Genomic DNA, 12,750 nt, shown 5'->3' with positions numbered 1-12,750 from the left:
AGAGTGATGGCGTTTGGAAAAAAACTGTTCTTGTGTCAAGCTGTGCCAGCCCTAGGCAGGAGAAACACCTGCCAGCCCAAGGTCACTCATCAGATTGCAGAGCTGGAAAGCCCACGAACTGAGGGTCCCTTCCCCAAACAACATACGGGCACCTAACTGGACATTAATTGATAATAGGGGGATGGCGGGGAAAAGGGAAAACTAATTGTATCATTTTGCATGCAAAAACGCCAGCTTCAACTTCGCTTCTTCTGTAACAACTTAAGTTTTAGTGAAGTGTACTCTTGGTACAGGGATGTGGTGGCTCAGTGGCTAAGATGCTGAGCTTGTCGATTGAAAGGTCAGCAGTTCAGCGGTCAAATCCCTAGTGCCGCATAACAGGGTGAGCTCCCATTACTTTTCCCAGCTTCTGCCAACCTAGCAATTCAAAAGCACGTAAAAATGCAAGTAGAAAAATAGGGACCAGCTTTGGTGGGAAGGTAACAGTATTCCATGTGCCTTTGGCATTTAGTCATGCCGGCCACATGACCCCAGATATTTTTTCGGACAGTGCTGGCTCTTCGGCTTAGAAAAGGAGATGAGCACCTCCCCCTAGAGTCGGGAACAACCAGCACATATGTGCAAGGGGAATCTTTACCTTTACCTTACCTTTACCTTACTCTTGGTAAAACTAGATGACTGAGTGGGTTGGTTGACAACACGTCTCCTTGATACTCCTTGCACATCTTTATCCTTTCTGTGTTAGATGTTCAGTGATCTGCCACAAATCGGTGCGGCCTTCTCCAGCTCCGAGCCTCAAGATGAACAATATTGCAGCACCTGGATTCCCAGTCAGTTGACTGTGCTGGTTGAGGTTTATGAGATTTACAGTTCTCCCAACAAATATGAGATTAATAAATTGGGAAGCTGAGCACTTTAATGTGCCCTTTGGTGCTCCCTTCAGCGTCAATTTGCATATGTACGTTACTTTTTTTCCTCCACATTTTTATCTGCTAGGCCCGATGTGATGCTTCGTCTTTTGAAAGTGTCCGATGTACCTTCTGTGTAGATTCTGGAGCTTGGTACTATGAAGTCACAGTCATTACCTCTGGAGTGATGCAGATAGGATGGGCTACTAAAGACAGCAAGTTTCTCAATCACGTAAGTGCTGCTCTTGTCAGTGGGATCTGTCTACCAAATTGAACTGGCACCGAACAAGCCCTCCTATTCTCTCATCTCTTCATCCCACCTCTGAAAGTTTGACTTGAAAGCAACTACATGGATAGTATTCTTTGTGGCATGTTTGTGGAACTACCCATCCTAGCAATATTTTCCTGCATTTTGCTGTACTGAGAATTATACTGTATTCTGTATTTGTAGAAGCCAAGTAATTGCTGGCTTTGGGTATCTTTCACACAAAGCAGAGAAGGTAGTCATCTCTTGCAGGGGGCATGATGAGTCATTCACCCTGCTGGTATTGTGGCAGCAGATTCTGAAAGTGAGGAGGTTGGGGAGGAACATTGGCCGGTCCTGGAGTCTGAGGAAGGCTCTGATGAGAGCTCTGCATCAGAGGCAGAGATGGGGCCAGGACCCTATGCCACTTACCAGCTTCCTTTGGAGTCAGACATCAGTGAGGCACACGAATATCTGGAGCCTGTTCCCAGTGTGCACATGTGCGGAGTTGCCAGATGAAGGGAACAGCTAAAGAACAAGGGTCAACTTGGCAGGAAGGCCACAGGTGGACGATGAATGGCCCCTCCCAAAGGGAATAAAAGAGGAGCGAAAGGGGAGGTGAGTTTGCAGGAGACAATTAGTTCATTACTGTATTCTTACCAAGTATTGCAGTGTCTGAAAGATATCGGCCTGGCCACTCTCCAAGCCTGATAAAGGTTGGTAATTGTGAATATCTTGAAAGACTGGGAGAGGAAAGACTTTGCTGGAGAGGAATTCACTGTAAATTAAATAAAAGAGGTTTATCAGGATGAGGACTTGGCTCCATGCTCCTTGGGAAGCCTAGGTCAGAACAGCTGGTATTGCTCTTCAGGCTGGCTGATGGCCATTAATAAAGTGATAGGGACCTGAGAAATAGAAGTTCAGAGCCCTGTTCATCTTCCAGGCTCGTTTGGCAACCTTCAGCTTTTCAGTTTCTTTCAATTTAGAAGCAGATCTGATCAAGACTTGATTCTCTTGCCCTGGTTGTATTCCAATAATTGCTTACTGGTCACTAATGGGTAGTGGGGTGGGTGGACTTGTTGTCCATCAATTCCTTCTGGGGTTGCTCTGTGAAAACAGGTTCAAGGGCATCTCCTCCCAGCAACATGGAGAAGGGAACAAGGTTCAATTGTGTTAGGCAGAATTATTTTGGTTTTGATCCCGTTTTGGTCACCACATTACAATAAAGATGCTTGGAAAAAGTGCAGAGAAGAGCATTAAAGATGATTAAAGGCCTAATGACAAAAACATATGAAGAACAGTTGGCAAATTTGGGTTTGGTTAGTCTAGAGAAATTCCAATATTGAAGGGGCTGCCTCAGGGAAGAGGGGGTCAACCTATTTTCCAAAGCACCAGAAGGCAGGACAAGAAACAATGTATGGAAACTAACCAAGGAGAGAAACAATCTAGAACTAAGGAGAAACTGCCTAACAGTGAGAACAATTAATCAGTAGAACAGCTTGCCTTCAGAAGTTGTAGGTATTTCATCACTGGAGGTTTTTAAGAAAAGGCTTGGACAGTCAGTTGTGAAATGGTCTAGGGTCTCCTGCTTGAGCAGGGGGTTGGACTAGAAGACCTCCAAGGTCCCTTCCAACTCTATTCTGATTAATATTGATATTTTGATAATACTTAAAGTTGGGAACATGCAGGTGTTGTAGTGAAATGATTTTATTTAGTCATATTTTCTCTTAGAGTTTCTTCTGACAAATCTCTTACAACCTCTAGCCCTATCCTTTTGTGCTTTGACCCATAGAATAAGTGGAGAAATTTCACTCAGATTAGAACACCCATCTGCATTGTATTGAGATCCTCCTGATTATTACCCAAATATATAGGCAGACACATCCTTTAATGAAATACTGTATTCTATATTTCCTGAAGGAAGGTTATGGTATCGGGGACGATGAATACTCTTGTGCTTACGATGGCTGCCGGCAGCTGATCTGGTATAATGCCCGAAGTAAACCACATTCCCACCCATGCTGGAAGGAAGGTATGATATTGTCCCACTTGTTTTCTCGTTGCTGAAGTTGGGTCACTATCCAGTTAGTCCTCATTTGTTTTCTATTATCCTACAGGGTAGAGCACAGCACAATGATCTAATTTCCAGTGCTAGGAAAATCTTACCACGGGAGCAGATGGAACCAATTACAAATAACTGGCTTCCTTTTGCTCCAGGTGTTCAACCAGAAGGTGGGCAGCCATTTCTTGAAGCAATTTGGATTGCTTCATTGAGCAAGGGAGTTGGGCTCAATGAACTCTTCCTGTCTGTAGTTCTAGCATAGAGACTTAAAAACCGGGGGAAAAATGTCATGAAATAGATTTTTGAACAATGGAGCAAGATACCTGCAGCCGTAGGAGTCTCGCTGCCCAGTAATCTTTTAATGGGGATGTCTGTACACCTGTTTCCTGTTGTTATTATTAGTTCAGTGCTTCCGCAGTGATCTTGTGAGTTCAAGAGGCCTTCCTCCATGGAAACAGAGTAAATTGCAAACAGTGTAGCTAATTAGTTGGCTAATGCTTTGGTAGGCAGAATAAAATCAATAGACAACGTGTTGTGAAGGTGGCAGTGGACTTTGTAGCAAGCCTAAATTTGTCAATCATTCATTTATGACTACATTTCATGAACATTACCTTGATGAGCACCATACTTCTCTTAACACGTCAAACCTATTAAGACATAAACATATTAATTTATCTTGGGGTGGAACTTTTGCAGCATCCCTCCATATTACAAATTGTAAATAGTTTGGTTTTAAAAAGAAAGCATGTTCCTGCAGCCAAATTCTGCATAACTTTCTAAATCCCTTTTTTTTAATATGCTGAAATGCTTTTGAGGATAAAGCTGCTAGTAACCCAACTAGTAAATCACTAGTAAATCATATCAGAAGCCAACTTCATAAATGGGTTCTTTCTCTCATATATGAATTTTTATCCCCTTGCATACCACTATTTCTAGAGAAAGTAATGTCAATTCTGATGCTGATTTAGCTTTTATCTTAACCAGAATTTGAAGCAGGTTTACAAATCCTGGTTGAGATAACACCTGGTATAGGTAGTTTTCTTGGTTTTGATTAGATGGAATAAACACGGTTAAAACTGCTAAAAGGAAGAAGATAGCATTTATTCTAAGATAGTGTCCCTGTTTGCAAGACTGGCTTTTAATTTGTAAACACATAGAGAACAGTCATTTTATCTTCTCCACATATCTGAATATTTATTGAAAGGTTTTTATACATAGGGGTAGAAACACATAAAAGTGGGAAAGATGGAAACACAAATCCATAGACTGTTTCAAGTTTTTTTTTATTTACATTTATATCCCGCCCTTCTCCGAAGACTCAGGGCGGCTTACAGTGTATAAGGCAATAGTCTCATTCTATTTGTATATTTACAAAGTCAACTTATTGCCCCCCCAACAATCTGGGTCCTCATTTTACCTACCTTATAAAGGATGGAAGGCTGAGTCAACCTTGGGCCGGGCTTGAACCTGCAGTAATTGCAGGCTGCTGTGTTCTAATAACAGGCTCCTTACAGCCTGAGCTATTACGACCCTTCAAGTCCCTTGCATAGTATGGATTGGGCGTTATGGGGAACACAAATGTAACCCAACTACTGGGACCGGCTCAGTGGCTAAAACACTGAGCTTGTCGATCAGAAAGGTTGGCACTTCAGCAGTTTGAATCCCTAGTACAGGTCTTCTGCGTGAGCAGGGAGTTGGACTAGATGACCTCCAAGGTCCCTTCCAACTCTATTACTGTTACCCTTTCAGTAGTTGTCAGATAAGACCTGAGCTCCCTATTCCTCTTTTGCAGGATACAGTGTCTGGGTGATATCTGTGTTTCAATAGCTTGTTTTCTTATGTTGACTAAGGTGACACTATAGGATTTTTACTGGACTTGCAAGAGAAGAAGATGATTTTTTATTTAAACGGGAACCAGCTTCCTGCTGAGAAGCAAGTGTTTTCATCAGCTATGTAAGTTCATTCTTCTGAGGGCAATGCCCATTTTGCAGTAAAAGTCCATCTTTGCAGAATTAGAATTAGCAATAAATATTTAATCAAATAAGACTTGACCCTAAGGAGGCCCAGAACCTGAAGTACCTGAAGGAGCCCAGCTGATTCAAACAAAATATGGTCTGATTCAAACAAAATATTAATCTCCAATGAGGATTTATTGGCTTGTGTTTTAACTAAGCATGATGGGTAAATCCACTCATTTTGATTTAATACACTATTAAATCACTGTGGCTTGTGTAATCAATCATAGTTTTTAAATTTCTCAGATGTGAACACTAGTATGGCTTTGCTTTGGCCTTTTAAAATAGTTCTTTTATTTTCAAGTACAGCTGACCCAGTTCCTTTATTATTCTTTCCCTTCCTCCACCAACCTATTTTCTTGGGGAGATCCTTGTTTTGCGTTTTCTGTGACTGTTTTTCTGTCCCTATTGAGTTTTCTTGAGGCTTATTTCACGGCAGCTTCCTTAATGGGATATAGCAATTTTGAATTCCCCGTCTCTGCTACTAAGAAAAGAAGAGGCAATTGCTCAAAGTGACACATTAACAACAGTTGCAAAAAAAAAATGTTGGGTCAGTCGTGGGTGACCTGATTTTCGACAGTCACAAGTTATAATCATGATGGACAGGCTCCATTATAATCATAATTTGAAGACCATCTGTATACTGTCTTCAAGTTACAACCATAATAGGTCTGCCCATCACAACCATAACTTGTTATGATTGTAAATTGGTCACCCTTTTCTGGCTGGGGAATTCTGGGACTTGAAGTCCACACATCTTCAAGTCGCCTAGCTTGAGAAACATTGATGCAGAGAATGCCCATCAACCCATGCTGATAAAAATAACTCCCAGCCACAGAAGTCATCTGTGCCTTAAAAAGTAAAAACAACACCTGCAGCTGTGAATGCCACTACCCTGATGACATTCCTTCTCTAAAGGAAGTGTTAGGGATGATGAAGGTTGTAGTCCAGGATTCAGAGAGCCACAAAAGACACACAGCCATTGGGCGTTTCCCAGCCTCTCACTATGAAGAATTAACTCCAATAGGTAGCTTGTATTGTCGCACTGATTTTTGTTTTTCATCCTTTATCACACAGTTCCGGCTTCTTTGCTGCAGCTAGTTTCATGTCTTACCAACAGTGTGAGTTCAATTTTGGAGCAAAGCCTTTCAAATACCCTCCCTCTGCAAAATTTAACACCTTTAACAATTATGCGTTTCTGACAGCGGAAGAGAAAATCATTTTACCAAGGTAACCTGGATCTGGAAAGTTGGGGTGCACTTTTGTGCTCTGCATCTTCCCTTCATTTGCAGATAGTAAATGATTGTCTTCCTTAGGTGGGGAGTTAATGCATTGCTTACATTAGTAAGCAATGCATTAACTCCTCACCCAAGGAAGGCATTAATGTGAATATGAACGCCTTGTCAGTTTGTGTGTCTATTTTTCACCTCCTCCTATTCCATCTTCAGACATAGACGCCTGGCCTTGTTAAAGCAAGTGAGCATTCGAGAAAATTGCTGTACACTTTGCTGCGATGAAATAGCTGACACAGAACTCAGGCCTTGTGGACACAGGTATTTCGAGAAACAATGATTTTTGATAGACATTTCTTGTAATTTCACACACACCCATTGCCCTTGGCAGTGTGGACACGTGTCGAGCACATCTGATCTAGATATATATACCCATGTTTGCCTGAAAATAAGATTAGGTCTTATATTAATTTTTGCTCCAAAAGATGCATTAATTGCTTATTTTCCGATTAGGTTTTATTTTCCAGGAAATAACGGTACTAAATGCGTCCGTCTGGCTGATGATCTTAACTGGGGCTTATATTATGAGCATCCTGAAAAATCATGCTAGAGCTTATTTTTCAGTTTTGCCTTACTTTTTGGGGAAACAGGTTATATATAGTCCTCAACTTATGATTTACCCCCAAATTTCTGTTGCTAAACGGAAACCAGTTGTTAAGTGAGTTTTGCCCCATTTTACGACCTTTCATGCCACAGTTGTTAAGTTGTTAAGTTATTTATGTCATCCTTCCCAATTATCCCTGGATTAGATTGGCTAAGAGGAAGTAAACGTCGCTTGCTTCAAATCTGTGCCAGTGTTTCTCAACATTGACAACTGTCAGGGTTCCAAGTAACACCCCCAACGAAAGAAAACTCCGAGGCTTGAAATTCCTCAAAGTTACATTTTATTAGAGATGTCATATTGGCACATCTGGGAAAACCCGAATCTGAAAACTTCCAGGTTTTCCCCACCCAAAGAAAAGTTCAAGTTCCTGCCCAAAATCCACAAGTCCATCACATGGTCCAATCAAACATCTTCCCAGCTGGGGATGCCTCCCACTTCCAGCCCTCCAGGTGCAGGGCAAGTTGTCCTTGACTTCTTGAGAAAGGAGTATTATGACTATATATCACTCATGCTCCAGGCAATCCCCCCTCTCAGTTTCCCACAGTGTAAACGTGGCAGGCCTGAAGGCCTAACACCAAAGATGGCTTCCAGGCCTGACAGCAACATTGGCAACGTTAAGATACATGGACTTCAACTCTCAGAAGTCCCCAGAAGTCCATGACTTCTGGGAGTTGAAGTCTATGTATTTTAATGTTGCCAATGTTGAGAATCATTGATCTATGCATACCCACATCTACATAATACGTTCCTGCCCTAGAATGCACTATATTCCTTTGTTCATTCCAAATATTTCCTTCAAGATAGAGGTGCCTGGGCCAAACCCATAATAACCCTCAATATATTTGGCACCTTTTTAACCCTTTTTAAAAGTTTGCTTGATGCTCTTCTGGGAAAGAAACCCACCTTAAATAACCTCTTCTTGCATCTTTGTCTCTCTCAGCGATCTATGCATGGAATGTGCCTTGCAACTAGAAACCTGCCCTTTGTGTCGGCAAGAAATTCAGACCCGCGTCCGACAGATTGCTCACATTTCATGACACCAGGAGAACTCAGTCTCATGTGGATTTGCCAATCGGTCCATTCCATCCAGCGCCAGAAGAAAAGCAGCTCAAAACAAGCTCCATCCCGTCCCGTCCCCCACCCCACAGGCCGAAGCCCAGACTCATCCCCATAAGGACCACAGATGGGAAGCCTGTTGAATTGCTGCATCGTCTCATCCTCGTGAGATGCTTTCTTTGAAAAGTTGGTGGTGAAAGCTGACATACCATTTAATTTATCCCTCATTCAAGACTGGTTAGGAAAGCCTTCTTCATTTCTTTCTCTGGTTAATTTTTGCCTTTCCTTCTCAACTCCTTCCATTCACACACTGAAGACCTTTGCACTGGAAACTTTTAATGCATAATCTAAAACGGGGACGTAGCTGTTTCCCAAAGCCTTTGTTTTGGCAGCCATTATGCATTTTTTTTTAATATTACTTTGTCACTGTAGCTTCCTGCTGGTCAGAGTACAACCCCTATATATATTTTGGACTGTTAGCATGGAAATGTTAAGAGAGACTTGAAATCGACATGAAGAAATGGATTTCTGAGGAAAATTGGTTATTTTCATTCATTGTATTTCTAATTCCTTCAGTTTCAGTACCTACAATTTTGTGAAAAAGAAAAAAAGCTAATTTTCTGGAGGAATTCTTATAAATGCAGCAACAGACTGGAGATAGTTTGATACTCGAGGTATTTTTAAGGTACCATTGATCATTGCTTTTTTTAAAAAAAAAATCTGTTCTTGCAAGTTCTGTACATTTTGAAAATAGTGAACTATGGATCTTAAGATCTGGGAAGAATATGGAGCAAATGTGTTAATATTGTTTTGAAGAAATACATGTTTGAATAGCAAATATCTTGATTTGGTTAACTTCTACTTAAGACAATCCTAACTATTTTTTATATTATGATGTTTGGCTCAGGCAACTTCTGTAAAACAGTTGCCTCAATCTTGCTCCTAGTTCCCCATGGATTTCTGAAGAAGCAGAAGTTGTAAAATAGTGCAAAGCCATATCAAAATGTTCATCCTGAGATTAAATAAGCTGTGCTGAATTTTAAGAAGAGAGGGAAATGGGGGGAAAAATTCAACTTCACAATTACTGGTAACTGATTCCTTTCTTAAGATGAATGTCATTATATACAGATGAGTTTCTGAGACAAGAACAGAATAAACTGATAGAAAAAGTACTCGGGGAAAGACTGAGTAAAAGAAATTGCATAATCCTTTTTAAGTTTATGGCATTGCACTTCATGCTAGCATATTTATTTATTGCAGAGTTAGGGAAATGCAGCTCTTACTGGAATAAAAGTTGACCCCATTTTGCAGGTGCGTCACAAAACCAGACCCATAAAAAAGATTTTTAAAAGTGGATGGGGAGTGATTTAGCTGTTAATATTTAACATGCGGAGCATTTAGGAGCTCCCTGCCTCAAAATGGATTCCCAGGTTTAAAACTAGTAGTATGCCAGGAATGTTTTATAAAAAAATTCTCACATACAAATGTGTCTCGTAAAAAGAGGAAGAGGGGATCTACACATACTTCATCTTAGCCAAAAGGCCAAGAAGTAGGGATTTGTTGCTCAGTAGGATTGGGATTGAGGAGTATCTGATACCTAGAATACTGCATCTAGTTTTGGTCACCACACTATAAAAAAGATGTTGAGACTCTAGAAAGAATGCAGAGAAGAGCAACCAGGATGTTTAGGGAACTGGAGGCTAAAACGTAGATGAACAGTTGCCGGAACTGGGCATGGCTAGTCTAGTGAAGAGAAGGACCAGGGGAGACACGATAGCAGCATTCTAATATCTGAAGGACTGTCACAGAGAGAAGAAGGTCAAGTTATTTCCAAAGCATCTGAAGGCCAGACAAGGAATAATGGATGGAAACTGATCAAGGAGAGATACAATCTGGAAATAAGAAATTTTCTGATAGAACAATCAACCCATGGAACAGAAGTTGCCTTCAGAAGTTGTGGGAGCTTCATCACTGGAAGCTTTCAAGAAGAAACTGGGCTGCCATCTGTTAGAAATGATGTAGCGTCTCTGCTTGGGTGGTGGGGGGGTTGGACTAGATGACCTACAAGGTCCCTTCCAACTCTGTTAATCTGTGTAAATGTATATGCAGACATGAAGACCCAGATTGTTGGGGGCAATAGGCCGACTCTAAACTGCTTAGAGAGGGCTGTAAAGCACTGTGAAATGGTATTGCTGCCGTATATGCCTTTGTGGCTATTCAGTAGGGCCATATTTTACAACCTTGGCAACTTTAAAAAATATGTGGACTTCAACTCCCAGCCAGTTATGGTGCCAAGGTTGAGAAACCATGCAGGAAGGCTCTACAAAGCTGCTAAAGGGTATTTTGATCTTGTGAATGAAGCAACCCTTCCAAATCCCTTAAAAAACAATGCAACCTTCTGGGGACATAAAATTGCCATATCATTTCTGTGCTTGCCTCCAACCCTTTTTAGTACAGATTGTCTGTACAAATCTGTTGTTGGCCACCAGGATGGTACTACTTATTCAACCTACACAGCCCTCCAATAAGGGAACGGCAATACAGGTAGTCCTCAATTTGCAACCATTCATTTAGTCACCGAAGCTACAACAGCACTGAAAAAGGTGACTCGTGACTATATTCAAAGCTTTTTTTTTTTACAACATTTTTTCCAGCATGCATGGTCCAATTGGCATGCATGGTCATGTGATTAAAATTTGGGCAGTTAGCAACTGGCATGCATTTATGACGGTCGCAATGTCCTGGAGGTCATGTGATTGATCCCTTTGGCAACCTGACAAGCAAAGTCAATGGGAAAAACCAGTTTCACTTAACAACGGAGTTACTAACAACTTCAGTGATTCACTTAGCAACATACAAACAGCAAGAAAGTTCATAAAATGGAGCAAAGCTTATTTAACAATTGTCTTAGCAACAGAAATTTGGGGCTCAGTTGCAATCACAAGTCAAAGATCACCCGTAATCTCTAAAAGATATCTAAGCCTTCAGGCCCTGTGGAGAAATACATTTAGAAAGCAGTTTCCTTCTTGCTTTTGCTTTTTATATTTGCCACATGGAGTCAGATCATTTCTAAAATACAGATAGTCCTCGACTTACGACCACAATTGAGCCCAGAATTTATGTTGCTGAGAAATTTGTTAAGTGGAATTTTGTCCCATTTCACTTTTTTGTCAAGTTGTTAAATGAATCACTGCAGTTTTTAAGGTAGTAACACAGTTGTTAAGCTAATCTGGCTTCCCCACTGACCGCTCGTGGGAAGGTTGCAAAAGACCCTGGGGCACTGCAACCGTCATAAATATCATTTGTGTTGTAAATGTTGTACCTTGATGAACGTATCTTTTCTTTTATGTACACTGAGAGCCTATGCACCAAGACAAATTCCTTCTGTGTCCAATCACACTTGGCCAATAAAAAAATTCTATTCTATTCTATTCTATTCTATTCTATTCTATTCTATTCTATTCTATTCTATTCTATTCTATTCTATTCTATTCTATTCTATTCTATTCTATGAACTAGTGGTCATGCATCCGAATGTAAATCACCCAACCATGGGGATGCTGCAATGGTCATAAATGTGAAAAATGATCGTAAGTCACTTTTTAAAATGCCGTTATTACTTTGAACGGTCATTAAACGAACTCTTGAAAGTTGAGGACTACCTGTATTGCTGATCTCTTACCGGAGGGCTGTGAAGGTTAAAATAAGCTGTACCATCCTGGTGTCCAATGATTGTCAAGCCAAACCAAAGCCAGCATGCTAGTGTATTTATTGTATCTGATAGCTGCCTTGTAACCCCATTCTTAATGTTAAAACTAGTTTGTCTACAACTTTCATTGGGAATTAAGTCTATTTTTATTGTTGACTGAAGTTTTCCTTCTTGGAACATAGTAGAACCTCTCGATCGGGGGTCTCCAACCTTAGCAACTTGAAGACTTGTGGACTTCAACTCCCAGAATTCCTCAGCCAGGTTGCTGACTGGAAACCCTGATCTAGATATTAAGCATGTGCTGTAGCTAAAAAAAGTGTATGGCTTTGATCTGTACAGGCAGTTTTTGACTTACAACTATTTGTTTTCGGGACTGCACCGAAAAATGTGACATGACCATTTTTCACGTGACCATTGCAGCATCTGTATGGTCAGAAGTTGGATACTTGGCAACTGGCATGTATTTATCATGGCCGCAGTGTCCCATGACAAAAAGATTGTAAAGTTGTGACTTGACTTAACTGCCTTGCTGAGCAGTGGAAATTCTGGTCCCAATTGTGTTGCAAGTCAAGAACTAAACCAGCACAATTCCTCCAGCTTTTAATAAACAGTGGAAGCTAGTTAATGTACAAACTAAAACTGTTCCTGCAACAATTGCTTTCTGTTAGAAAGATTGCTCACCCCAGAATATTTGCACCTGCCTTGTTCTGCACTCTGCATTCAAGGGGCGTGCATTAGTGCACCAACATGGCTTCCATCCCTGTCCTACTGTCCCCATTTATTCGTACCCATTTCCTGAATTAATATCCATGTTTATACTTATTCCTGTTATCTCGTACATGTTTGACAAAATAAATAAA

General features: G+C 40.9%; 1 protein-coding gene across 1 annotated transcript in view; it reads left to right on the top strand.

Annotated features, from left to right (window-relative positions):
- RSPRY1 (ring finger and SPRY domain containing 1) overlaps nt 1–9,019 on the top strand; it is a 44,883-nt gene extending 35,864 nt beyond the window's left edge. The window contains exons 10-15 of the mRNA XM_058155665.1: nt 997–1,140; nt 3,073–3,184; nt 5,065–5,167; nt 6,307–6,459; nt 6,678–6,782; nt 8,066–9,019. Coding sequence (XP_058011648.1) covers nt 997–1,140; nt 3,073–3,184; nt 5,065–5,167; nt 6,307–6,459; nt 6,678–6,782; nt 8,066–8,162 — 714 coding nt within the window. The 3' untranslated portion in view covers nt 8,163–9,019. The remainder of the gene's footprint in view (nt 1–996; nt 1,141–3,072; nt 3,185–5,064; nt 5,168–6,306; nt 6,460–6,677; nt 6,783–8,065) is intronic.
- The last annotated feature ends 3,731 nt before the right edge of the window (nt 9,020–12,750 follow it).

The sequence above is a fragment of the Ahaetulla prasina genome, chromosome 12, assembly GCF_028640845.1.
Source record: "Ahaetulla prasina isolate Xishuangbanna chromosome 12, ASM2864084v1, whole genome shotgun sequence".
NCBI classification, from domain to species: Eukaryota; Metazoa; Chordata; class Lepidosauria; order Squamata; family Colubridae; genus Ahaetulla; species Ahaetulla prasina.
Note: the sequence above shows the minus strand (reverse complement) of the source record. Positions and strands in the feature narration are given on the sequence as shown.